The 25,371-nt window shown below is 36.0% G+C and overlaps 1 protein-coding gene across 6 annotated transcripts in view; it reads left to right on the forward strand.

The window, feature by feature from the left end:
- Window positions 1-25,371, forward strand: part of SCFD1 (sec1 family domain containing 1) — a 128,668-nt gene that overhangs the window by 21,395 nt on the left and 81,902 nt on the right. For 5 of the 6 annotated variants that reach the window (XM_008072007.2, XM_008072009.1, XM_008072008.1 and 2 more), the window contains 6 exons: window positions 143-265; window positions 1,848-1,935; window positions 4,958-5,047; window positions 8,443-8,498; window positions 9,562-9,647; window positions 12,238-12,337. In XM_008072007.2, coding sequence (XP_008070198.1) covers window positions 143-265; window positions 1,848-1,935; window positions 4,958-5,047; window positions 8,443-8,498; window positions 9,562-9,647; window positions 12,238-12,337 — 543 coding nt within the window. The remainder of the gene's footprint in view (window positions 1-142; window positions 266-1,847; window positions 1,936-4,957; window positions 5,048-8,442; window positions 8,499-9,561; window positions 9,648-12,237; window positions 12,338-25,371) is intronic. The other variant, XM_021705909.1, reaches the window with a different exon arrangement.

A 25,371-nucleotide genomic window follows, 5' to 3' on the forward strand; every position in this document is an offset into this window, starting at 1 on the left:
TCATGGGATACTTTTTAAATTATATAACCCGTCTTTATATATCTTATCTTCCAAAACCTTGCTATAATAGTATTTAAAAGATTTCTATTAGTGGTCTTCTTTATACTATCCTATAAGAATAAAGTATTCATTGTATTTATAGGATCTTCGAAATCAACTATATGAATCATATTATTTAAATTTTATTTCTGCTATTTCAAGAAGTAAACTGGAAGATATTGCAAATGCAGCATTAGCAGCTAGTGCAGTAACACAGGTAGCCAAGGTAAGAGATTTTGGTTGATTGATGACATTTTGTTAATGTAAAATTTAACAGTATTCTCAAATGTGTTAATTGGCATAGGTGTCTAATTTACAAACTACCAGAATAACCTATGAAATGTTTAGACTTGCTGTTTTCAGAAAGAGTTCTCATAATGTAAATTATCTTCAACTTGAACTAGGCAAAATAGACCAAACTAAAGGAACCTACTAGTTAATGAATTTGAAAAACAGAAACAAAAAGCAGAATGTGTTTTGCTTTATGCTAGGATTTGTATTTTTAACTCAGCTCAGAAATCATTTGACAGTTGTGTTATCATAAATTGTACTAAAAATATGTTGACATTGTTTTATCTGTAATTATTATAGTAACCATACTATCTCCAGATCTTTTTCTTACTGAGGAAAGAGGATCCAAAGAGGCTATTTTGCATATTATATGAAAAAGGAATTCACAACAGTTCAACATTATAGTCACTTTTTATTCAGGTTCAGTTTCAGTTATAAATCAGTTTATAAAATAGATTCCTGGTCAGGCATAATGACTCATGCCACTAAATCTGGCTCTTTGTGATGCTGAGGCAGGAGGATTGCTTGAAGCCTGCAGTTTGAGACCAGTCTGGGCAACATAGCAAGACCCTTCTCTATAAAATTTTTTTTAAAAATTAGCTGAGTCTGGTGGCACATACCTGTAGCCACAGATACTTGGGAGGCTGAGGTAGGGGGGTCCCTTAAGCCCAGGAATTAGAGGCTATGGTGAGCTATGATTGCACTACTGCACTCCAGCCTGGGCAGCAGTGCAAGACCCTGACTCAAGGAAAAAAAAAAAAAAAAAGATTTCTAGCTGTGTCCCTGTTGTGCCCAGTGCTTCTTGAATTTGGATAAGCCACAAATGAAAATTCCAGGGAATTATATAGGGCAAATAAAAGACTAAACAATCATGCACTTATTTCCCATTTTTTCCCACTGATTGATTTTTCATTTTTTGATTTATAAAGAACACTACTACTTCTGACTAGTTTTTGAGGCTCATGCCTTAATGTTCTTGCTCAAAATTTATTATTAGTTTCACATAAAATAATAGAAAGCATTTTTAATTCAACAGAACTTTAATGTATTTCAAGTAGTTCTTAATTTTTTTCCTAATTTGTATTTGCAAAGAATTGACATAACTTTTTCCCAGTTATTTATAAAAGTTCATGATGTAAAAACAATTACTGTGACTTTCTTAGCAAAGTGTGATTGATTAAATGAAAATAAAACTTAAAATTGCAGTTTTTCCCTCAAAATTGATATCCACTCACATCACAACCACAATTTAAATTCTTGTATCTGCTTAAATTTTTTTCTGAAAATATTATTCTCCTTGTTATTTATTGCCCTGTTGCCCACATGTTTATTTTTTAACGCTTTTCAATATTCTTAACTCTCATTCTTGTTCAGTTAGGCAATCTGCTATATAATACAACTTTTTGTTATTGATTGTAATTATCATTTTTACCATTGATAGGGTAAATCAAACTAAATTTGTTTTCAGTATGGCTGTATTATAAAATTGATTTGTAAACCTTTTCTTTTGTTTCTAGGTTTTTGATCAGTATCTCAATTTTATTACTTTGGAAGATGATATGTTTGTATTATGTAATCAAAATAAGGAACTTGTTTCATATCGTGGTATGTAAAAATTGTAATGTTGTCATTCTTTGCTAACAAAACAAATGTTATACTGTAAGAAAAACAATAGTGAACATATTTAGTGGACTCCAAAACAAGCTTTATTTATAGCAGTAGAGGAGTAAAAGATTTTTTAAAGCACTCAGAAAAGAACAAGTCTCAAACTGCATTCTGTCATATATAAACAACATTTAATAAACCTGTTGTAAATTCAGAGTACCAATTCTCTGACCATTTAGGTGCCCCCATAGCAACTAGCGTGAGTGGTTCACTCATGGCAAGTAAGACAATATTTTAGTAACAGAATTCAAATTAATTGTCTAATACTTTGACTTTTGACAAGAACAAGTTGCTTTACTTCTCTGTGTTTATGAAGCATTGGACAGGATGGTAAGCTTCCTGAGAGAAGAGAATATGACTCTTTCAGTTTCATTGACCTCTATAGCATGCTTTCTTATTGAAATTAAACAAATTTTCTGAAAACATATTAGTATTTGCTGAATTGTCCATGTGAAAGATTTTTGACAGTCATACACAGAAGTCTACTTACAGTTATTGAATTTGTAATTAATTAGCGGCTTGTTTAACATCTAGTTTTCCTTAAGTGTCTAAGTTAAACTTACAAATTTTGTTATTGTTGATAAATTTGGTAGAATAAAAACAAGCAGCATTGCTTTTTCCTTGATCAATTAATTCCAATTGAACAGGCTAAATTCTCCTAGTCAGTCCCATTTAACAAGATGAATCAGCAAACTTAATGTGCTATATTCCCTTAAACATTTCACATTGCTTTAATAAACTTAGTATGTCAAGTTTTCTTTTATAAGTACTGTAGTTTATATTCCAGACCAGGCAATTAAAAATCCAATAAGCAAAACCTTTCCAAATATTTAAATAATTTTTAAAAATTGTTAAATTTGTAATGAGTTTAAATTCATTAAACATTCAAATACTTATGCTTAATTAAATTCTCTTATACATTTCAACTTTGAAAAAAGATCACAAATCTGAAATTAATTACTAATTTTAAAGTGTAATCACATGGCTGATCACTTAGATTCTCAATAATAATAATAGTAGCTTGCACTATGCCAATCGATGCTTTGAGCACTTTACAATATAAGCCCATTTACTCCTCAGTATAACTTAATGAAGTAGTTGTTATTATTATTTCCATTTTCCAGATGAGAAAATGGAAGCATACAGCCATGAAGTAACTTGATGAGGAAATGGCAGAGCCAGGTTACTAAACGCAGGCAGTCTCACTCCAGAGACAGTGCCCTTTACCATTATGTAATTATATGCCAAATTCTCTCAAACATTTCAAGTGTTTTAACTAATAATCTTAAACAGGTACATAAATATATTAATACCATAGATTGCATTCCCTATCTTTTTATTATAAACTTTCCACGGATTCCGAATTTATCCAATAAAGGATGCAGATTTACCATCTTAGTCAAACTGAGTGAGGCTACTATCTTAAACAAACAAGCTGTTATCTCAAGGCTACTATCTTAAACAAGCAAGCTGTTATCTCAAAAAATTGATGGACATTTTGTGACTTTTACTTCTCACTCTGAGGTGTGGAACTAGAGTATAAGACCTAAGGCCTGGATGCATCCATGTAGATTTTGTCAGTGCCAATGATTATCAAAATGTGTCAGTGATATAACTAAGGGTCTTACGTGTCTGCAAAATTACCTGTGCCAGTGAGGAGCAAATGAACCAGATATGTGTTTCCCTGAATTGAGATCTCCTGAATTCACATAATTCACATTATATCCTTATGCCATTTCTTTCAACTGATTCAGATAGATGGCAGTCTGCAACACCTAAGTCACAGCACATTTCCTTCATCTGGATTCTGTGTTGCCTGTTTGAAGTTTGTATTACTTATGTGTTTTCTAGAGGGACCACACTTTCTTTTGATGCTTTGATATATCCAGTTGGATACTGTTTTCCTCTTATGTTCATCACAAATTTTACTAAGTATATATTTGTTTTCACATTCATTTTGTTGGGAAATTAAAACTGCTATGTAATAATATTTTTTGTTCAGTCAGTTTTTCAGCATAAAGTTATTGAACATCTAATTGTTAGACACTGGACCCAGATATTATGAAAGACAGGAAGATAAATAAGTCTTAGACTTTGATTATCAGGAGTGGTTCTTACAGTGTAGCCCCAATTTGCATTAAAATCACCTGGGGTACTTGTCAAAATTTCAGATTTCTTTTTTTTTTTTTAAGGTCTGAGTGTTTTATTTATTTTTTAAATTTTATTTTACAGATGTGGGATGCAGTTCAGGGTTAGGTATACAAACGTTGATTATGCAGGTACCCTTGTTGATAAGGTGTGACCCTCCCTCCCCTAGCAGTTTCCCTCAACTGCCAATCCCACCCTGGCATATTTCTTAGAATTATATCTAATCTATACAGAATCCCTAGAGCAATTGACTAAGAATCTTTAATTTTTAAAAACTTTCAGAGAAACTTCTTTTTCTTTCCAAATATTCCCAGGATTATCATTCCCACTAAAGTTTGGGAACTACTTATGTTCAAGTCTTGTAGATTAGAAAAGAAATTCATATAATTTAACATAAAGAAAATGATGTTTGATGTTGGTTTGGCCATAAGTGATTTCCACTGTCCTTTTCTGGCAGTAAGTAGTTATATTAATAGAATTAATAGTTTCTTGAGGCCATCTAATGTTTATGAATAAAATTATGTAATACAATATTTATTTTCCTGTTTGTCCTGGCAGAAACTTTGTACAGTTTATATGGTGGAGTTGTTTTTCTTGTTACTACTCTCCTGGTATCCGGTATTAAGATGGTTGGTTGGGCTTTTCTTTTTTTTTTTTGGTAGTTCAATTTTTGATAGATACTTGTTCAGTTTAAAGCAAAAAGTTTTACTTAAGAATTATATTATCGAACTACATATTGATTAGGAATTTAGTAATAATTTTAGGAATTTTATAAAGATAAGGGGTAAATTGGGCCTTTCTTTTCTCATTTTAGCCATTAACAGACCAGATATCACAGACACAGAAATGGAAACTGTTATGGACACTATTGTTGACAGCCTCTTCTGCTTTTTTGTTACACTAGGTAAGTTTTCAGATTTTTCTGGTTATTCCTTTAAAGTAGATTAATTATTTAACAACTCATTTTAACTGGGCTCAGTGGCTCAGCCTGTAATCCTGCGCCTTGGGAGGCTGAGGTGAGTGGATTGCCTGAGCCCGCGGGTTCGAGACCTGCCTGGGCAACTTGGCGAGACCTCATCTCTACAATAAATCAAAAAATCAGCCGGGCATGGTAACGCGTGCCTGTAATTCCAGCTACTCGGAAGGCTGAGGTGGAAGGATCACCAGAGCCCAGCAGGTCGAGGCTGCAGTGGCCGGGAGCGGCCACTGCGCTCCAGTCTGGGCAACAGAGTGAGACTCCAACTAAGAAAAAAAAAAAACTAACTCATTTTAATGTATTATACTATAATATGATCCTTTTTCACCTGAATGAATAGCTAGAGGCTCTCCAGAGTTGGAGAAATTCAATAGTTTATAAAAACATAATTCTTCTAATAACTTGATGTGGTTATTCCTCTTGAGTTAGCATTTAGCAGATCTATTGAATTGTCTTTTTAGATGTCTTTTATAATTATTACTTTCTAATATTGTTTGAGTGGTTTGGTGGTGACTTTTCCATGTGCCTGGTAATTTTCTTTTAATATTTCATTATGAAAAATTTCAAACATACTTTTAGATAGATGTATGCCTGATAACTACTATTAAGTTCAGATGTGCAAGTCTCCAGAAAACTCTGAACTTACATATAATGTTAATCTACCAATACTCTCAAAAGTTAAAATATTTCTTTACATTAGCTAAAGTTGCTTTTAACGTCATTGGTTTAATTATCTTAATTTATGACTTTATGTTTTACTATAACTAAGTGATCAGTTTAGAAACTTAATTGCAATTTTAATTTTGTAACCACTTAAAACCTTTCAGTTAAAATGATCCTCATGCTAGATTAATAAAATGTCTTTCCATTTCACAAATTAAAAGTAAAGGAAGAGATACTATGCATAGTTTAGGATTTAGATAAATGTTTGAGGAGAATTTATATGCAAATTTGGGGGCTTCCTTTCTTTCAGGGATTTTTAAAATTTCCAGTCCTGAACTCCAGTCTTTGATGCTTCACCTCAGTATGTCTCCTGTTTTCTGCTTGAGCTCTTTCTCCTATAAACCATACAAAATGGAAAGTAAACTATAGCACTAATCTGTGAATCCCTTCTTTCAAGAGTTTTATCTCCCTCTAGTTTCTTTCTGCTTTGAACTGCTCTTATTGCCCTTAAATGGATTGTTGTTGTTGTTTAAAAGGAAGCACATGTATACAACTTTCAGTCATTAAACAGATGTCATTATCTTTCTATTTTGTCATCCCAGACAATCTCCAAAGTTGCCAAATGTTCAAGTTATTGTGTACATGAAGGCTATTTCTGGTTAGTGATAGCTGTTTTCAAAGTAGAAGTAGATTGAAAAAGAGACCACTGAAATGTTAGAACCTCTATTATGCATTGAATATCAGAAGGTGATTTTCCCCCCCCAAAGGTGAAATTGACATTACTGCCAGTCTGGTTTAGAAGAATGTCAACACTAAATTGTTAAATGGGAAAAAGGCAAGTTTCATTCAGAACAGGGTGTGTCATATCCTGTTTTTGTTTTTTATATACACTTACATTTATTAGACTCTGTAGAAAACAACCTGAAAGTATTCGTTTCTGATTCTTTTTTTTTTTTTTGAGTTGGAGTCTCACTCTGTTACCCAGACTGCAGTGCAGTGGCGGCTCCCGGCCACCGCAGCCTCGATCTGCTGGGCTCCGGCGATCCTTCCGCCTCTGCCTTCCAAGTAGCTGGAACTACAGGCATGCACTACCACGCCCGCCTCATTTTTTGATTTATTGTAGAAATGAGGTCTCGCCAAGTTACCCAGGCGGGTCTCGAACCCATTTCTAATTCTTAATGGTGATTATTTGCAATAGGTTTAACTTTATACATTTCTAGTATTATTTAAGTGTTTTTGACATGCTTATATAATGCTTCCTAACATCATCAGAAAAATCACAGTTTTGAAAAATTGCCAATATGCCATATTTTTACTTTTGCGTTTGACTGGGTGTGCCTTCCTATAGAATCTAAAATGCAACAATTTCAACATATACTGTTCAAGATTACAATGTTCTCAGTTTCTTTTATGAGATTTTCATTGTAATTGTATTTTTAAAAAATTATTAGGACTTCAGTCTTTGATAAAACTTATTGAAGTAATAAAGGAAGAGAGAAATTAAAAGATCCGATAAGCTGATTGATGATGAATTAGACCAGCTTTTAGGCATATTTTATATTATATGAAAAATATTTTCTGTTATCATTTAAATCAGTATTTTTTTTTAAAAAGATGACAATTCTTTATTGTTAATTGTAAAATAAACAAAAAAAGTAATCCAAAACTGCTAAATTAAGATCTTTGTATTCTTTTATTTTAAGTCAAATTAAAGTGAGTCCTTTGAGTAGAGAATAAGCTCATTTTTTGAAACTGCCTTAGGAGGTGAAAATGCTGATTTCGTCAATCCATTGAAAAAGCCTAGTCACATTGATTGATCAGCTCCATATAAAAATAGTTTTTTTCTGACTTCCTAAAGTTTTCTTTATGAAGGGAAAGTTTCATTTCTGAAACTTTGCTTTTACTCTTGAGATTATAAACCTTTTTTTTTTTTTTTTTTGAGTTGGAGTCTCACTCAGTCGCCCAGACTTGAGTGCCGTGGCCGCTCCTGGCCACCGCAGCCTCCACCTGCTAGGCTCTGGTGATCCTTCCGCCTCAGCCTTCCAAGTATCTGGAACTACAGGTGTGCGCTACCATGCCCAGCTAGTTTTTTATTTTTTGTAGAGATGGGGTCTCGCCAAGTTGCTCAGGCGGGTCTTGAACCCGTGGGCTCAGGCAGTCCACTCACCTCAGCCTCCCAAAGTGCAGGATTACGGGCTGAGCCACTGAGCTCAGCTGAGATTATAAACCTTTTATGTGTGTAACCTGAAATTGCATACCTCTATTATGCCTGTTATTTATTTATTTATTTTTTGAGTTGGAGTCTCACTCTGTCGCCCAGACCAGAGTGCAGTGGCCTCTCTCGGCCACCACAGCCTCCACCTGCTGGGTTCTGGCGATCCTTCCACCTCAGCCTTCCAAGTAACTGGAACTACAGGCATGCGCTACCACGCCCGGCTAATTTTTGATTTATTATAGAGATGAGGTCTCGCCAAGTTTCCTGGGTGGGTCTCGAACCCGCGGGCTCGGGCAATCCACTCACCTTGGCCTTCCAAAGCACAGTATTACAGGCTGAGCCACCGAGCCCGGCCGTGGCTGTTATTTTTTAATGCTGATGTATTTTATAGACACCTGTTTTAATTAAGAGCCAAGATCATTACTAACATTTATTGTTAAAATAGGTGCTGTACCTATAATCAGATGTTCAAGAGGAACAGCAGCAGAAATGGTAGCAGTGGTAAGTTCATGCAGATAGCACTTGGAGATAAGTAACATTGTGTGAATTGTTTTCCCTTAAGTGCCTCAAGTGTTTTTGTTTGTATTAAATATATTATTGCTCATATATAGTAAGTAGTAATGGCAAATATTTTTGTTTTATTATGTGGAGAGCCCACCAAAGATAAAAAGTAATAATTAGAGTACTTCTGTATGAGAAAGTAAAATTGTTTATTCCAGTGTGCTATTCCAGTTCTGTATTTTTATGTTCTAAAATATATATTCCTAAAATGTATTTTTATGTTCTAAAATATATATTCCTCATTCAGCTTTGGGTCTCCAAGTAATATTTTACACTTGATTCCCTCAAATTATTTAGTATTTAACTTCATTTAGCAAATATTTATTATCAGTCATAACCATTCTTAAAATGATAAAGTGCATTTTGCCATCCCATTGTGTTTGAGTAAAATACTCATATTTAGTATAAATTGAGCTTTCACAGGTTTTCAGTAAAGATTAAAAAATAAATAAGGGATTAGAGAAATTACAGAATCACTGAAAAGGACATAGGGTAAGTGGTGTAGAAAGACAGAGGAAAATACGTTAACAATTTGAAGCTTTGTTAGCCCAAATGAATCTCTGACTGGTGAGGACTATTTTCTTTCACATATTTCATTTCCATTCTGGTGCGCCTTGCCCTCACCACTACTCTTCACTTCCATCCACCCAAGTCAGTGTTTTCTCCTTATAGACACCTTCCTTGGTACAACAATCATGCTTGGGGAGAGAGGGTGGGTCATTAATGCAAAATATTTCCCATACCTAAAGTACAATTGGTCAGTGAAAAATGTGTATTAGTAAATCAAGCCTGAGTCACAGGGAAAAGGTAGTGGTCTGTTTCCAAGTTCAAGTTATCATGATATTGAGATAGAAGAGAAACTAAAATATTTAGATGTTAAAATTGCTATTTTGTAATGAATTTCAGGTTTCTTGGTTATGAAACTAAGGCACATTCTGTATTACCCAACATAAAATTATATGAAACTGTTCTTTAAGAGTTAACCTAAAATTTTATTTTTTAGAAACTAGATAAGAAACTTCGGGAAAATCTAAGAGATGCAAGAAACAGTCTTTTTACAGGTGATACACTTGGAGCTGGACAGTTCAGGTATTAATGTAGAGTTTTTTTGCTGTTACTTTTCTTGTCTGATAGAATTCCCTTTTCCTTGTAATTGAAATTTGTTTTTGTTTTTTTTTACTTCTTAAAGAGATAATCAGGATCAGGGTTGTTATTCAAATTGTTCTTAAAATACATATGGAATATTTCATTCAGTATCCCTTCTTTTGGTAGAAATTTCTGTGGCATCTTATCTGTAGTAGAAATTTTCTGTTTATGAGGTTTTGAAGGTCAGATGCCCTTTCAATTGTCATTAAACCTCTTGATAATAAAAAAAATGAAAAATGTGTGATACTTGTTTCTACTTTACTATCTAATTTCCATTTTTACATTGAAATACTAGTAGGCTAAACTTGCAAAGGGTTTTGTCATTGTTAGCATTTGTAGCATGAGCAGGTAATGCCAGTTTCTGGATGCTCAATTATTGAATAGAAATACTAAAAAACTATACATTATATTACCTGCAACTTTTTATCATTAATAGCAATAGGGTGAAGAAGTAAAGAAATCCACTCAAATAGCTTATAATTCCTTAAATAGGTGGAGACTGTATTTTGGAAAAAGAATTCTTACCCAAGTTTAGATGAATTTATAAATAAAAGCCTATGAAAATAAATTGATATCCAGAGGAATAACTGCCTGCTAGGAATAAAAAATGCACAATGTAACCATCCATTGACTTCATTTTAAGTCAATTATGATGGTGCCTCATATACTACTCCTATAATTGGAGTTCATACTAACATTGTGTTTCAATTGTTTGGTTAACTATCTCAGCTCTCACATTATTTTAAATGGCTCTATGCTTTCACTACTAGCCTTAAATATTCTTCAAAATGTTTCTGATTAAGTAAAGCAGAGACATCAAATTCTCACCTGATTTTTTTTTTTTTTTAACAAAAGCAACCATTATATCATACCTTAGTTCCCTTTTTATAGTGCTCTGGAATAGGCTTTGGAAAGCACTGACTACTGTATTTGGATAATTTTTAAAAAATTGTTCACATTATTATAATATAGTTGTCTTGTTTCTTAATTTATTGGATGCATTTCTAAATTATTTTAATTAGAGATCACCAACCTTGCTTGGTTAAATTCCTTTTGAATACAACTATAAAATAGGATGTTGATTATCAACAAGGGGCAATTTCTGCCCCCCAAAGACATTAGGGTAACGTCTGGAGACTTGTTTAATTGCCGTAACTGGGTAGGTGCTACTGGAATCTAGTGGGGTACATTGTAGGATGCTACTAAACATTCTATAATGCACAACACTTCTTGTAACCAGGAATTATCTAGAGCCATATGTCAGTAGTGTTAAGGTTAAGAAACCCTATAGTAAGCCATCCTTACCTTTCATTTAGCTCTGATTTCATAAATGATAGGAGATTGTGAGTACCACTCTGACTTTTTATCCCAGGGTCCGAACAGTTAGGGAAGTCCACTATCCTAAACCCAGAAGAGGGTAATGAGTTACTAAAATAGTCAGAGGTCTTTTACAGGAGAAAATACATGTAGCTAATATAATCCAGTGGCAATGCCTTTTGAAAAGCAGTATGTACTCCTGATACAGTAGTGTAAAGCTCTGTAGACACATGATAACCAAATGACTTTGTGCCTTAGTTTGCTCTAGGTATAATCTATTTCACATCTAAGTTGTATTAATGGCGTTAAACAGTACATGAAGTGTCATATGCATTTGTCTGTTAAGGGAATAATAATATAATTAAGTGCTCTTATGGCATGATATTTTCATTTTGTATATTATAATGGAGTAGACATTTTTGAGGCTCTTCCCTGGAGTCTTTTTTGAATTTGTGTTTATAGGAAAAAGTTGTAATTTGTAATTTTTGAAACCGTCAAACATTTAAGTAAATTTATAAGCTACTACTCCCTGTTATCCTTGAAGCTGACTGTAACTATTCCTTGCTGCCTTTTCTCAAAAATGTGAAATGTATATCTAAGTAGAAGCAGCTTATTTTGTTAACTATAAAAATGATTCTATAAAAGTATTTTTTATAGATTTCTTTCTTTAAGAAAGTTTCCTAAATAAGGCTTATAAGCTAGCATTACACAGAGGCTCTAAGTAGTCCAAAGCACTACTGTACTTTAAAAAGGAAATTTCTTTTTTTTTTGAGTTGGAGTCTCACTCTGTCACCTAGACTGGAGTGCAGTGGCCGCTCCCCGGCCACTGCAGCCTCTACCTGCTGGGCTCTGGCGATCCTTCCACCTCAGCCTTCTGAGTAGCTGGAACTACAGGCGCGCGCTACCATGCCCGGCTCATTTTGATTTATTGTAGAGATGAGGTCTCACCAAGTTGCCCAGGTGGGTCTCGAACCCGTGGGCTCAGGCAATCCACTAACCTCAGCCTCCCAAAGGCGCGGGATTACAGGCTGAGCCACCAAGCAAAATAGTATGGTGTTTGCTTCAGCAGTACATACTAAAAAGCAAAGTATTGTGAAGTGGCAGTATTAGCATAGTATTATTCATATCAAAATGTCATATACTTAAAAGCATTAGAAGATTTTAGATGTATACACTGGTATCAAGAGTTATATAATTTTTCTACGTATATTTACAGCTTCCAACGGCCTTTATTAGTCCTCGTTGACAGAAACATAGATTTGGCAACTCCTTTACATCATACTTGGACATATCAAGCATTGGTGCATGATGTACTGGTAAGAGGCTAAATATGGCACTTATTACTGAAATGTATGAATATGCAATGGTCCCCTTAATTTAAAATTAACATCATGGCTGTAGAAATAAAGATGCGAAGAGTTGAGCTGAAAAAATAAGAACAAATAAAATGATGGTATTTGATATCACTTGATATGGATGCTGGAGAAGAGTGAAGCATTGAAGTTTACAATTCCAATTTTATGAACTTTAAATTATAGGATAAATTAGTGATATTTCTGGCTATGATGGACAAGAAAATAATTGAGGAAAACGAGCAACTGTCTTTTTGTTTTTATTTTTCAAACTGAATAAGTAAATGTGTTCTCTCTAGGGAGAAAAGCTGTAATCCCACATATCTGATTTCATGCTTATAACAAAAACTTATATTTACTCATGTATATATTCACCTACTATCATACTAAACATGTGATGCACACAGATAAAATATAGCTTCAGTTTTCAAAGGTAATGGAAAGAAAATACATACATAAATAATTTATCTACAAGACACGGTATAAGAGAGCCAGAATTGATAGAATTTAAAGAATTTGAACCCAAATTATTTGACTTTTTTAGGACTAGGACTCTAGTTTACTAAACTCCTGGCCCAGGCTGCTAATGATTGTAATATACAATAGTGTCATTCTTGCAAAAATTACCTGAAATGTCATATGAAAAGAAAATGAAAGACATGCAACAGATGGTTTAATAGTTTATTTCTTTAAAACTTGAATATGAGCTCTAAAATGTTTATTTCAATGAATATGAGTTTGGATTATGAATGGGAATTGGCAGTTCTATATACTTCTCTGTCCTAGAATTCTATGCCATGATTCTGGGATGAGTGTCCAAGGAATAGCACTCAGCTCCAATTTGGTAGAGGACAAGAGGATTCAAAGGGACCACTGAATTAGCCCTCAGTAACAGAACATGGAAGCTGATTTAGGAGTCAAGTAAGAGGCTGGAGAAGAATTCACTTCAACCAGTATTTGAGTGCCTACTCTTTAACAGATGTTCTAGACCCTGTGAACAAAGACAGAAGCTCTCCTGTCTTCCTGGAGCTTGCATTCTAATAACAGAGAAAGGCAGTAAAGAAACAAAATATGTAACATTTCAGAAGGTAGAAAGCACTCTGGAGTAGAATAAATGATGAACAGGATTGAAATTTTAAAATAGGAAAGACTTCACTGATAAAGTAACATTTGAGGAAAGATCTAAAGGAGGTAAGGTAGTGAATTATATGACTATAATGGGAAAGAAACATTCTAGACAGATGGATACCTGATATGTTTAAAGATGGCAGAGCAGCAGATGGCCACAATAAAGTGAGGCAGGGGAAAGGTAGCAGGAGATAAGGCTAAATAGGACAGGGAAGCAAGATAGTACAGGACATTATAGGCCATTGTAAGGTCACTGACTTTTAATTGGAGGAAAATAGTCACACACAGTTCAGGTATATATTTTAAGACCAACACTCTAGCTGCTGTGTTGAAAATGGACTCCTTGGGGGCATAGGAAGAGCAAGGAGGTCTGTTAAGAGGCTATTGGAATTGACTTCAGGAAGAGATAGTGGTAGCTTATACGAAGATGGAAATGGTGAGGGCTGTGATTATCTATTTAATGTGGAGTGTAGGATTTGCTAGTGAGTTGGATGTGGGATCTAAGAGAAAGAGAGGAGGCAAAGATGACTTCAAGGTTTTGGCATTTGCAAATGAAAAGATGTTGTTTACCGGGAGGGAAAGAACAGTTTTGGGAGAAAGGTCAGATGTTTGGTTTTGGATATTTTAAATATGAGATGCCTGTTAAGATATTGAAGTGTAGATGTTGAGTAGGTAGTTAGATACACAAGTGTGGCATTTAAGAGGCCATCTGGTTTAGAGAAATACATTTAGGGGCAGTTGGTATATAGATGGTATTTAAAGCCAGAAAACAAGATGAGATTTCCAAGGGAATGAGTATAGATGAGAAAATGTATGAGAAAGAGAAGCGGTCCAAGAACCAAACTCTGAGATACTTCAACATTTAGAAGTCAGGTGGATGACTATGAAGGAGCAGCCAGTGAGGTATGAGAACTAAATATGTGTTGTTTTCAGAAGCTAGTGGATTATGTGATGCAAAAGGTGGCAGAGATCAACTGAGAACTAAAGTCACTATTACTTGTGGCAATGTCAGGGTCATTAGTGACTTTGTTAAAAACAGTTTCCATAGCGTAGGGGCAAAACCCTGATTGAAGTGGGTTTAAGAGAGATTGGAAGGGGAAGCCTAAGAGAGTGAATATAGTCAAAACTTCAAAGAGTTTTTCTGTGTAAGAGAGCTGAGAAAAAGAATGATTGCTGCAAGGAGGGTAAGAAGTCAGAAAATGTTTGTTCAATGTGAGAAATTATAGCATGTTTATGAACGAATGGGAATGATCAGAAGAGAATAGTTAATACTGCAGGATATAAAAGTGTCCTGCAGGTGACATGAGTGAGTAGTATAAACCAGGGTTTCTCAATCTTGTCATTACTGACATTCCTTGTTATGGGTTTGGCTGGCCCTGTGCATTGTAGGATGTTTAGCATCGGTCCAGACTGCAACACTTTAGATGCCAGTAGCAATCCCTCAGTTGTTCACAACCAAAATGTCTTCATGCATTGTCAAATATACCCCCGTGGGTAGAAAGGAACAAAATTGCTCTTGATTCAGAACCATAGTTACAGGCTGATTACATCAATTTCAAAGCTAGAGTTGTTTTAGGAAAGAGGGCAAGTATAGGGTCTGGGAGTAGCAAGGAAGACCCAATCTCAGTCTCAGGTTCAGTGGTATAAGCTGTGTAAGAGGTTTAAAAAAAGTTACCATTTGAGAAGGATGCAGGGATAGGCAGTTGGGAGTTAAATTAGAGCAAGAAAGTATGGGGCAAGTTCAGAGGGGATGTTTAAAAGAGGAGATTTTGCTGATCACTGAGTATGAATTTAAGAGGTGATAACGGAAAGATTTCAGGAGTGAGGTAAGAATAGGAGATGGGATCTGAGGATGGTGGGGTGGGGGTTAAAGAGCTATAGGGATTTATGGGCATAATGACATAGTCTTGATAGTCTTAAGTCATATTTGATTGGTGGGGCCCTGACTGTTGAGTGGGAGCAAGGGATGAGGGTCTTATAGCACACAGATTACATCATTCCTGCCATTGGTGATGTGGAGGCTTTCTAGAGCACTGAGTTATGTAGAGATCCCTTCTAATTCCTTTTTTTTTTTTGAGTTGGAGTCTTACTCTGTCATCCAGGCTAGAGGGCAGTGGCATGCTCCCGGCCACCGCAGTCTGGACCCACTGGGCTCCAGCGATCCTTCCACCCCAGTCCTCCAAGTAGCTGGAACTACAGGCGCACGCTACCACGCCTGGCTCATTTTTGATTTATTGTAGACGAGGTTTTGCCAAGTTGCCCGGGCGGGTCTCGAACCCGCGGGCTCAGGCAGTCCTCTCGCCTCGGCCTCCCAAAGTGCTGGAAGAATCCCTGGGCTCCCTCATGACTCCCCTGGGTAGAGAAAATTAAAATTTTGAGCACAGGAAGTAAAGCACATGTGTAGGTAATTGCAGTGTACAGTAGTTGGCTCTGAATCCCCATTGTTGAAAGAGAAGATTGGGAAACATAACTTAGGGCAGAGGTTCCTCAAACCCAAACAAGGCTAATTCTGGTCCTTGATGATGTTTTCAGTGTTTCAGAATGAAATGAGAATAAATAAGACTGTGAAATGAGTTTTTATACTGGCCTTTTACTAATTTTTATTTCCTATTCTTTGAAGTTAAAAGATTCTTTTAAATATAAAAGATAGTAAAAGTAGATGGTAGGGTTATTTTTGTTTTACTCTTCTTCGAATAAAAATTTGGCAGTCTTTGAAGAAATTGGTTGTAATTAACTGCACAACTTGCAATGGCCTAATTCTCTTCATTAATTGTAATGCATTTTCTAGATGTGAACAAACTATAACTAAGATGTCATAAGTTATAATTATGCTATTTTCAGAGCTTTAAAAGTTCTTAATAATTATACCCTTTGCCTCCACAAGATGGAGTAGACGTTCTAGATAGGAATTAACTTAAAATTGCAGTTTGCTTTTTGTATCGAGTGTCTTTGCCTGAAAATCTGCCCCATTGATCACTGTTCATATGTTACACCTTGGAAACAACTATGAAAATTCACACAACTTCCCTGTATATCAGAAAGATGATTTTGTTATTTAAAATTGGAAGCATGGAAGCACACCATTCTAGTGAAAAACTTTGCAGCATCCTTTTCCTTTTATTGGGATATGAGAAGCACAATTAGTAGTTAGAAAGTCATAATTCCTTTTTGTTGTGTCTTGGTTGGGGGAGGGGTAGATTTGATTGTCCAAATGCAAGAGTGGTTGCCCTCAGTCAAAGGGATGGACAGTATTTCATTTCAGTATCCTTTACTTGGCCTGTGTTTTTTCAAGTCTGAGGCTCTCTTTTTGTATCTTTTTCCTTGTGCTATTGACTCTTACTATTTGAAGCATTGAATCAATTTATACTAATATATACAAAACTTTAATAAAATTTACTTTTGGCCACTCAAGAATAAAAAAGAAAATGGTTTCTAAATAACAGTATTTTCAAAAGGCTATCAGAGAAGCATTGTAGAAACACCCAGTTTCTTAAAAATGTGTGATTACAACATAACAGATGCCTAAGTGTAGTTCAAAGGGTGATGCTTCCGGTCCAGGGTTGATGTTCTGTTGATCCTTTAATCGTTTTTAACACAAAACCTCTTGGGAAGCACTATCTTAGCCTTATTTCAGGCATTTACCTAAAAGTCAAAAGCATAATATAAACTTCTACTCATGAAATCCAAACAAATCCCTATTTTACTGTACTTATTGATAGGAAGTTATAAATAAGATGTGTAAGCTATAAAAAAGCCCAGGAGATATACTTTGTCTCATTCAATTTTATAAAAGTGGTCTTGTTAAAGTATATCTCCATATTTGTTTCTGTATGTAAACTTGGATTAAATTTTCATTCAACCTATGGGAAAAAAGAGTATGCATTATTTACTGATCTAACTTTAGGTGCCACCGTTTTTTCCTTTATAATCTTACTTTCCTTTATATCTTAGTTGCTTAGTACCTAAGATTTTGTAACATCTATAAAGACTTAATAATATATTCTATGTAATCAAATATATCTCAAATATTTGCATTTCAGCACAGAATCAGCCTAAAACATTAGATATTTTTACTTTCTTTTTATTTATTATAAATTGCATATTTTATTCTTACATCCCAATTCAAATTAACCACATCCAGGGTGCTCAGTAGCCAAATGTGACTAGTGAAAACTGTATTGGACAGCTCAGTTCTAAGTTGTAAGGCCCAAATTCTCTACTAGTGCAAAAACTGAATGAGTTTTTAATGAGATTATTACAAGAAGACTAGTAGAAAATGTTTGTATGTTGCCAGCAGTGTATCTGGGGGGTCGGGGTTCCAGCTTGTGATTCCTAGGGTTATTAATTATGCTTTAATGAACGTGAATAAGTTCCCCAGACATATTGCTGATGCTGTATGACTGCAGTCCCCAACCTTTTGGCATCAGGACCAGTTTCATGGAAGACAATTTTTCCGTGGATAGGAGGGTAGAGGATCATCAGGAATTAGGTTCTCATAAGGAAGACGCAACCTAGATCTCTCACATGCGCAGTTCACAAGTTCACAGTAGGGCTCATGCTCCTTGAGAATCTAATGCCCCCACTAATCTAACAGCAGGCTGAGCTCCACTTACCTGCCTCTCGCCTCCTGCTATGCAGCGCAGTTGTATAGAATACTGGGGCTTCTTCTGACTTAGGATAGGTTAGGTTATTCTGCTCAGTCTAAACCAACCCTCAGACCTCAGTGGCATAAAATAATATTTATTTCTTGGTCATAGTATTACTGGTTCCTTGTCCAATCTGAATGGGCAAGGGGTAGCTCTGCTTCCCATAGTGAGTCACTTATTCAAGGAGATGAAACCCCTTTTCAACACATATTTTCACAATCATTGTGACAAGGGAAAACAGTTATGGATTGTGCTTTATCCTGTTTTATTGTATGACAAAAGTTGTCAAAGCTTTTACTAGGGAATATTTCAAATAAAAACACAAATTTATAGAATACCATAATGAACTCCCATGAATATCATTAGCTTTCCTGGTAAATGATCTAACTCATAAATACTTCAGCAATTATCTATTTTAAAAATTATAATTTTGTTACCCTACCCAACAAAATTATTGATAATTTCTTGGTAATAGCTAATAGTAGCTCTGTATTCATTGTTTCCTAATTCCTTTTTTTTTTTAGTTGGAGTCTCACTCCGTCGCCCAGGCTGGAGTATAGTGGCACACTCACTGCCACCCCAGCGTTGACCCGCTGGGCTCCGGCGATCCTTCCACCTCAACCTTTCTAGTAGCCAGAACTACAGGCACACACTACCATGCCCAGCTAATTTTTTTATTTGTTGTAGAGACGAGGTCTCGCCAAGTTGCCTGGGCTGGCCTCAAACCAGCAGGCTCAGATGATCCACTTGCCTCAGCCTCCCAAAGTGCTGGGATTACAGGCTGAACCATGGAGCCTGGCCTCCTAATTGTTTCAAAGATGCATCTTTACAGTTGGTTTGCTCAAATGGGGATCCAAACAATATCCACTCATTGCATTGGTTGATATACCCCTTAAGTCTCTCAGTATTTTCATCTTCCCCACCCCTTTTTTAGTAATAATTTTTGGTTTAAGGAATTGGGTCATTCCTTCAATCCATTCCCATTTTTCTATAGAATATTCTACATTTCTGCATTTAGCTGACTGTATCCTTTTGGTATAGTTTGACGTGTTTCTCTATCTCCAGTATTTCCTGTAAATTAATAGATCTAGACACTTGATTAGATTTCTTAAAATTCTTTTTCAAGAGCACTATACTGACATTGTTGTGTAGTTTCTGTTTTATTACATGAGAAGATATACAAGGGGGATCCAAAAAAAAAGAATATTTTTTATTAAAAAATGTGTATTTATTCTTACATGTTTAAACTTTAGTCACCTTCAAAGTACACTTATTGAGATGCTTTTTCCACTGCTCAAAACGTTTGTTTGTTTGTTTGTTTGTTTTTTGAGTTGGTCTCACTCCGTCATCCAAGCTGGAGTACAGTGGCATGCTCATGGCCACCCCAGCGTCGACCTGCTGGGCTCTGGCGCTCCTTCTGCCTCAGCCTTCCAAGTAAACGGAACTTCAGGCCTGCACTATCACACCTGGCTAATTTTTTATTTATTGTAGAGACGAGGTCTCGCCAAGTTGCCCAGGCTGGTCTCAAACCCGCGGGGTCAGGCAATCTACTCACCTCGGCTTCCCAAAGTGCTCAGATTACAGGCTAAGCCACTGAGCTCGGCCTCAAAATAGTTGTATAACTTGTCAATTCTGATGCGTTTTTGGTACTGCTGCCTTTTTTTTTTTCCACTTCTTCCAGATGGGCAAAACATTTGTTTTTGAGGACTTTTTTCATCCAGGTAAACAATAAAAAGTCACTTGGGACAAGATCTGGTGAATAGGGAAGGTGAGGCATGCAGCTCATGCTTTTTTTGGTCAAAAAGTAATGAACACTCAACATGGTAATGGCAGGTGTGCTTGCAAATTGCCCATCATGAAATGGACAAGCACACTGAAAGAATCTCCAAAAAAAATTCACTGCAGTCAAGCACAGCCTTTCACAACAATGCTAGCTGGTATACTAATGCCAGTGGGTTCTTAGAACACTTAACTAGCAGGGGAAGCCTGTACTACAAAAGGGTCTACCCTCTAAAAAATAATTCCAGTTTTTTTGGGGTCTCCCCTTGTGTCATATCTGTTTATCCCAAGGTTAGTGAAAAGATTGATCCTTGTATTTAGATATTTTCAGCTTGATCCTTCTGTATAAGTTCTTCATAAATCTTTTTGAGTGTTCCCTCTTAAATATTTCAATTGCTAGAAGCAAATGTTGATTTTTTTTTTTTCTGGTGAGATATAGGTCACTGTATTTTGGTGGTTTTTTTTTGAGTTGGAGTCTCACTCTGTCACCCAGACTGGAGTGCAGTGGCCTCTCCTGGCCACCACAGCCTCAACCTGCTGGGCTCTGGCGATCCTTCCACCTCAGCCTTCCAAGTAGCTGGAACCACAGGTGTGCACTACTATGTCTGGCTAATTTTTGATTTATTGTAGAGATGAGGTCTCACCAAGTTGCCCAGACGGGTTTCGAACCCAGGGGCTCAGGCAGTCCGCTCACCTCAGCCTCCCAAAGTGCTGGGATTACAGGCTGAGCCACCGAGCCCGGCTGATTTTTTGCTTTAAAAAAAAATTTTTTTTTTTTTTTAAATGTGGGGTACAATTCAGGATTAGGTATACAAGTGGTCATCACACAGGTAAAGTTTGGCCCTCCCTTTGCTCTCCACTTTGCCTGGTTTGAGACCAGGTACCCTTATTGATGTTGTGTCCTCCTCCCTCACTCCCACTCCGGCAGTATCCCACTACTGCCAATCCCTTTCTTGTAGTATTATGGTAATTGTTCAGGTCTGCTTATGAGTAAGAACATGTGGTACTTTGTTTCTGTGATAGATCACTGACTGTGTTAGACTCTAAATTCATCCAAGTTGTTGCAAAGTCCATATGTTTGTTCATCTTTATGGCAGTGTAATATTCCATTTTGTATATGTACCACATTTTTTTTTTATCCAGTTCAGTTGCAATGGGCAGCATGGTTGGTTCCATGTTTTTGCTATTGTGAATAGTGAGTGCTACAGTAAACATGTGTGCAAGTATCTGTTTGGTAGAATGATTTGAGTTCCTCTGGGTATATTCCCAGTAGGGGGATTGCTGGGTCATCTGGAAGGTCAATTTCTAGTTCTTTCAGAAATCTCCACACTGTTTTCCAAAGAGGTTGCGCTAGTTTGCATTCCCACCAGCAGCGTAGAAGTGTTCCTTTTCTCCTCATCCTTACCAACATCTGTTATTTGTTTTATTAATGATGGCCATTCTTACTGGGGCTAGGTGGTATCTCAGTGTGGTTTCTATTTGCATTTTCTGATGATTAGTGAGACTGAGCACTTTTTCATGTGTCTTTTGGCTGTCTGTATATCTTCTTTTGAGAAGTATCTATTTATGTCTTCTGCCCACTTTTTAATGGGGCTGTTTGTTTTTTCCTTTCGGTACATTTGAGCTCCTTGTAGATCCTAGATATTAGGCCTTTGTCACATATACAGTTGGCAGATATTCTCTTCCATTCTATGCTCTGTCTCCTCGCTCTTTTGTTGGTTTCTTTTGCTTTGCAGAAGCTTTTCAGTTTGATGAGGTCCCACTTGTCTATTTTCTCTCTTATGGTATGGGTACTTGGGGTTTTGATCAGGAATTGGTTGCCAGTTCCAATTTCCATAAGGGTCTCCTGCATTTTCTTAGGTTCTTACAGTTTGAGGTTTTACGACATTGTCATTCCTCCTGCATCATTTCAACTGATATACAAAAAATGTTTCTTTATCAACTACTCAGGACAAATGCTCGATTCTTTTGTCAGTCTTGAGAATGAGTTAGTACCTAGTAAACTGCAGAGGTGATCAATGAGGTTAGTCATTAATTTTTTGAATATCATTTTATAAACTAATGGGTTTGTATATTTGAGATGTTTTCAAACTATTTCAGTCATTCTTTTTTTTTTTTTTTTTTTATTTGGAGTCTCACTCTGTCGCCCAGGCTGGAGAGCAATGGCAAGCTCACGGCCACCCCAGCATTGACCAGCGGGGCTCTGGCGATCCTTCTGCCTCAGCCTTCCAAGTAGCCAGAACTACAGGCGTGCGCTACTATACCTGGCTAATTTTTTATTTATTGTAGAGATGAGGTCTCGCCACGTTGTCCAGGCTGATCTTGAACCTGTGGGCTTAGGCAGTTCATTCACCTCAGCCTCCCAAAGTGCTGGGATTACAGATGGAGCTACCAATCCCAGCCTCCTTTTTTTTTTGAGTTGGAGTCTCATTCTGTTGTCCAGGTTGGAGTGCAGTGGCATACTCACAGCCATCCTAGTGGCTACCTGCTGGGCCCAGGTGATCCTTCTGCCTCAGCCTTCCAAGTAACTGGAACTACAGGCACCCTACCACACCCACCTAATTTTTTTATTTATTGTAGAGATGAGGTCTCGCCAAGTTGCCTGGGCTGGTCTCGAACCCATGAGCTCAGGCAATCCTCTCACCTTGGCCTCTCAAAGTGCTGGGATTACAGGCTTGATCATTCATTTTGATGCACAGATTATCCTGCCTTTGGCCTATCATGTTGACCTCAGTATTCTCTTGACATGACTCCATTAGACTTTAATAGCTTCCTTGCTTCCTGGTATAAAAAATATCGTAAACTCATCATGCTCATTTTTTTGCATCAGTCCAGGACTCAGCCATGTCTCCAAAAAGCCTTGATTCCTTTGACTAACAGTAGAGACACAATCTGGGCTACTAAGGCTGTTTATTTCTGCTGGGATGTCTCTGCTTCCAGACATTTTCAGTGGTGATAAAGACAGCATCTTACAGTGTTTCCATGCTCCAAGATTAAAGAACCACTGTGTCATAACTAGCTGCAATAATGTGAAATTATTAAATTACATTATTGACCATTGATTTTTTTGTACACAGTTTAAAAGTAGCATTAAAGGATGAGTTATTTTTTTTCCTAAAGAATATGTTTTCATTCTTGTTCTCCTTGAATTTTGACTGACTCATTTGTGTGAACCAAAGAAACCAGGTGACCATTGTACCAAAATATTCAGATTTAAATTGCTAGGTGACTTAAAAACCACGTGTCATCGTCATCATCATTGTGAATGTTGCTTCATCAGCTATTCAGGAGAGCAGTGTCATTATAAATATAGATTTATATCATTTTTGCTAGAAGCCCATCTTATTTAATACATATGTATCTATTGTGGAGTGTGGATGGCAAATAAGATCTATGTGTAACTTATGGTTCTCTCAAAGCTTCTGAACTCTTCTTATTGTTGTCTATGCTCTTTGAGGGCAGGAAGTTGTTTAATAGCTGTAGATAATTGACTTCTTGATAAGAGTAGAATTATAGTCTCTAGGGAGTTGCTATACGTTGTGTTGTTAGAGGCATAATCACTATCATATCAGAGGTTGACCTGAAACTGATTCTGAAGCATTCAGGAATATTAGATATAAATTAAACTCCCTTTTGCTTAAGGGCCTAGTCTCTAAAATTTCTCCTCATGGAATTTAATTTTAAGGATGAGCTTTGAAATATTAATTTTTCAGATAATGCTTTAATTTTATCTAAATCAGATTGAAACTATTGTAGATATTGCCATTCAGTTTAAACACTGATGTATTGGTCTAGTGATTCATGTTATAAAAACAATAGTACTTACTGCTGTCTTAGGATTCTATCTTCTTTCTGCCTTTTTTGTTTGTTTTTGTTTTTTGTAGAGACAGGGTCTCAGTGTGTTGCCCAGGCTTGGCCTCAAGCATTCCTCCCACCTCAGCCTTCCAAAGTGCTGGGATTACAGATGTGAGCCACTGCACACAGCCAGAATTCTATCTTCTATTTCATATCTTAAAGATCTCGTATCTTGTCTTTTTAATGCCTTTGTCAAAAAGTGGTGAAACACATAGATTTTTTTTAACTATGAAAATGAATCTCAAACAAGTCTGAAGGAAATAATTGTGTTTTCCAAGGAAAATATTTGCCTCTTTAGAGGAAATACAAATTATCATACTTACTCTTTATCATTTCTTCTCTTACTGATGTCATCTCCATTCATCCAACTATTTAACTCTCAAGATGAATATTTTCTCCAGAGGCTCACATTCCTTTTTTGGAAATTACAATTCTCCCTAGGTTTATTTGCTGGGATGAGATAACATAGGTGCTCATCTTCACATGATTGTTGGCACATTTCTTTGCTGTAGGGCAGGATAGAAGCCAAAGCTTTGGAAGATGTTGGTGAAGCTAGTGAACAGTTTCCTGTGTTTTTCCACACATTCCTCTGCTCCGTCCATTCTCATAATTATCAAGAAGTATTTATATGTGTTTCCTAGCTTTAAATATTTTTTATCTGTATTTTACCTCTCTCGTGTTGGTTAATTTGATAGTAGAAGCTAAAGGATCTTCCTGTTGTGTCACTGCAATATGCAAACTTTGTTGACATTCATGACTCCAAAGTACATGTGTTGAATCTACAGCTGTTTAGTGATTGCTATAATAGTGTTTAGAGTTAAAGAGGTAGTACATTTTTGCCAAAATAAGAGTTATTTTTATTTTGTTGTACTTTGCTTTTCTTCACATGTAAATATAAATTTTAGTTTTGTATAAGTAGGTGTCATCTATATTATTCAAGGGTTTGTTTGTTAACATTAGTTCTCTTTGGCTCTGCTGATGTACTTTACTTGTAAAAGGAAAATGACTATTTAAACCTTCTCAATGTTTTTAGCACTTCCGAATGGTATTTATTTATATCTAGTGATTTGGGGCTCCATTGTCCAGTCTTCTAAGTCAGGAAAATGTAACTATAAGTGGAAACAGATTAGACTCTGCAGTGTTAAAACCAATTCTTTTGTCTTTTATTTGTATATAAACATTCAATTGCTTTAGCATTATTGAGTTCAGCACAGAATGTTTTAATTTCTCAGTTTTCAAATTGAAATTACTTTATTTGCCTTGCTGTTATGCAAACAATGGAAATGTCCTTGGTGCTATTACAGTTTCTCAGAATTCTTAACATCTTTCATTCCTTTATCCTTTTGTGTTTTCTTTTAAGTATTCCATTAATGCTTTAGTAATAATACGTTCTCCTATTTTTAAAGCAGTAATTTTGCCAACAGGTTACTTTTATTTTGAATGAGCTCTGTCATCACCATGGAAATAATACTTCACTAGAAATTCTAGTTAATAAAGCTTAACTGTTTAAAGATGTTTCTCGTCAGTATCTTTTGTTAGATAATTCTTTAAAGCTAGACTCTTCCCAGATGTAGCTGTTAATATTTACTG

This window comes from Carlito syrichta, unplaced genomic scaffold, assembly GCF_000164805.1.
Source record: "Carlito syrichta isolate Samal-C Ts95f unplaced genomic scaffold, Tarsius_syrichta-2.0.1 Scaffold314810, whole genome shotgun sequence".
In the NCBI taxonomy this organism is placed as follows: domain Eukaryota; kingdom Metazoa; phylum Chordata; class Mammalia; order Primates; family Tarsiidae; genus Carlito; species Carlito syrichta.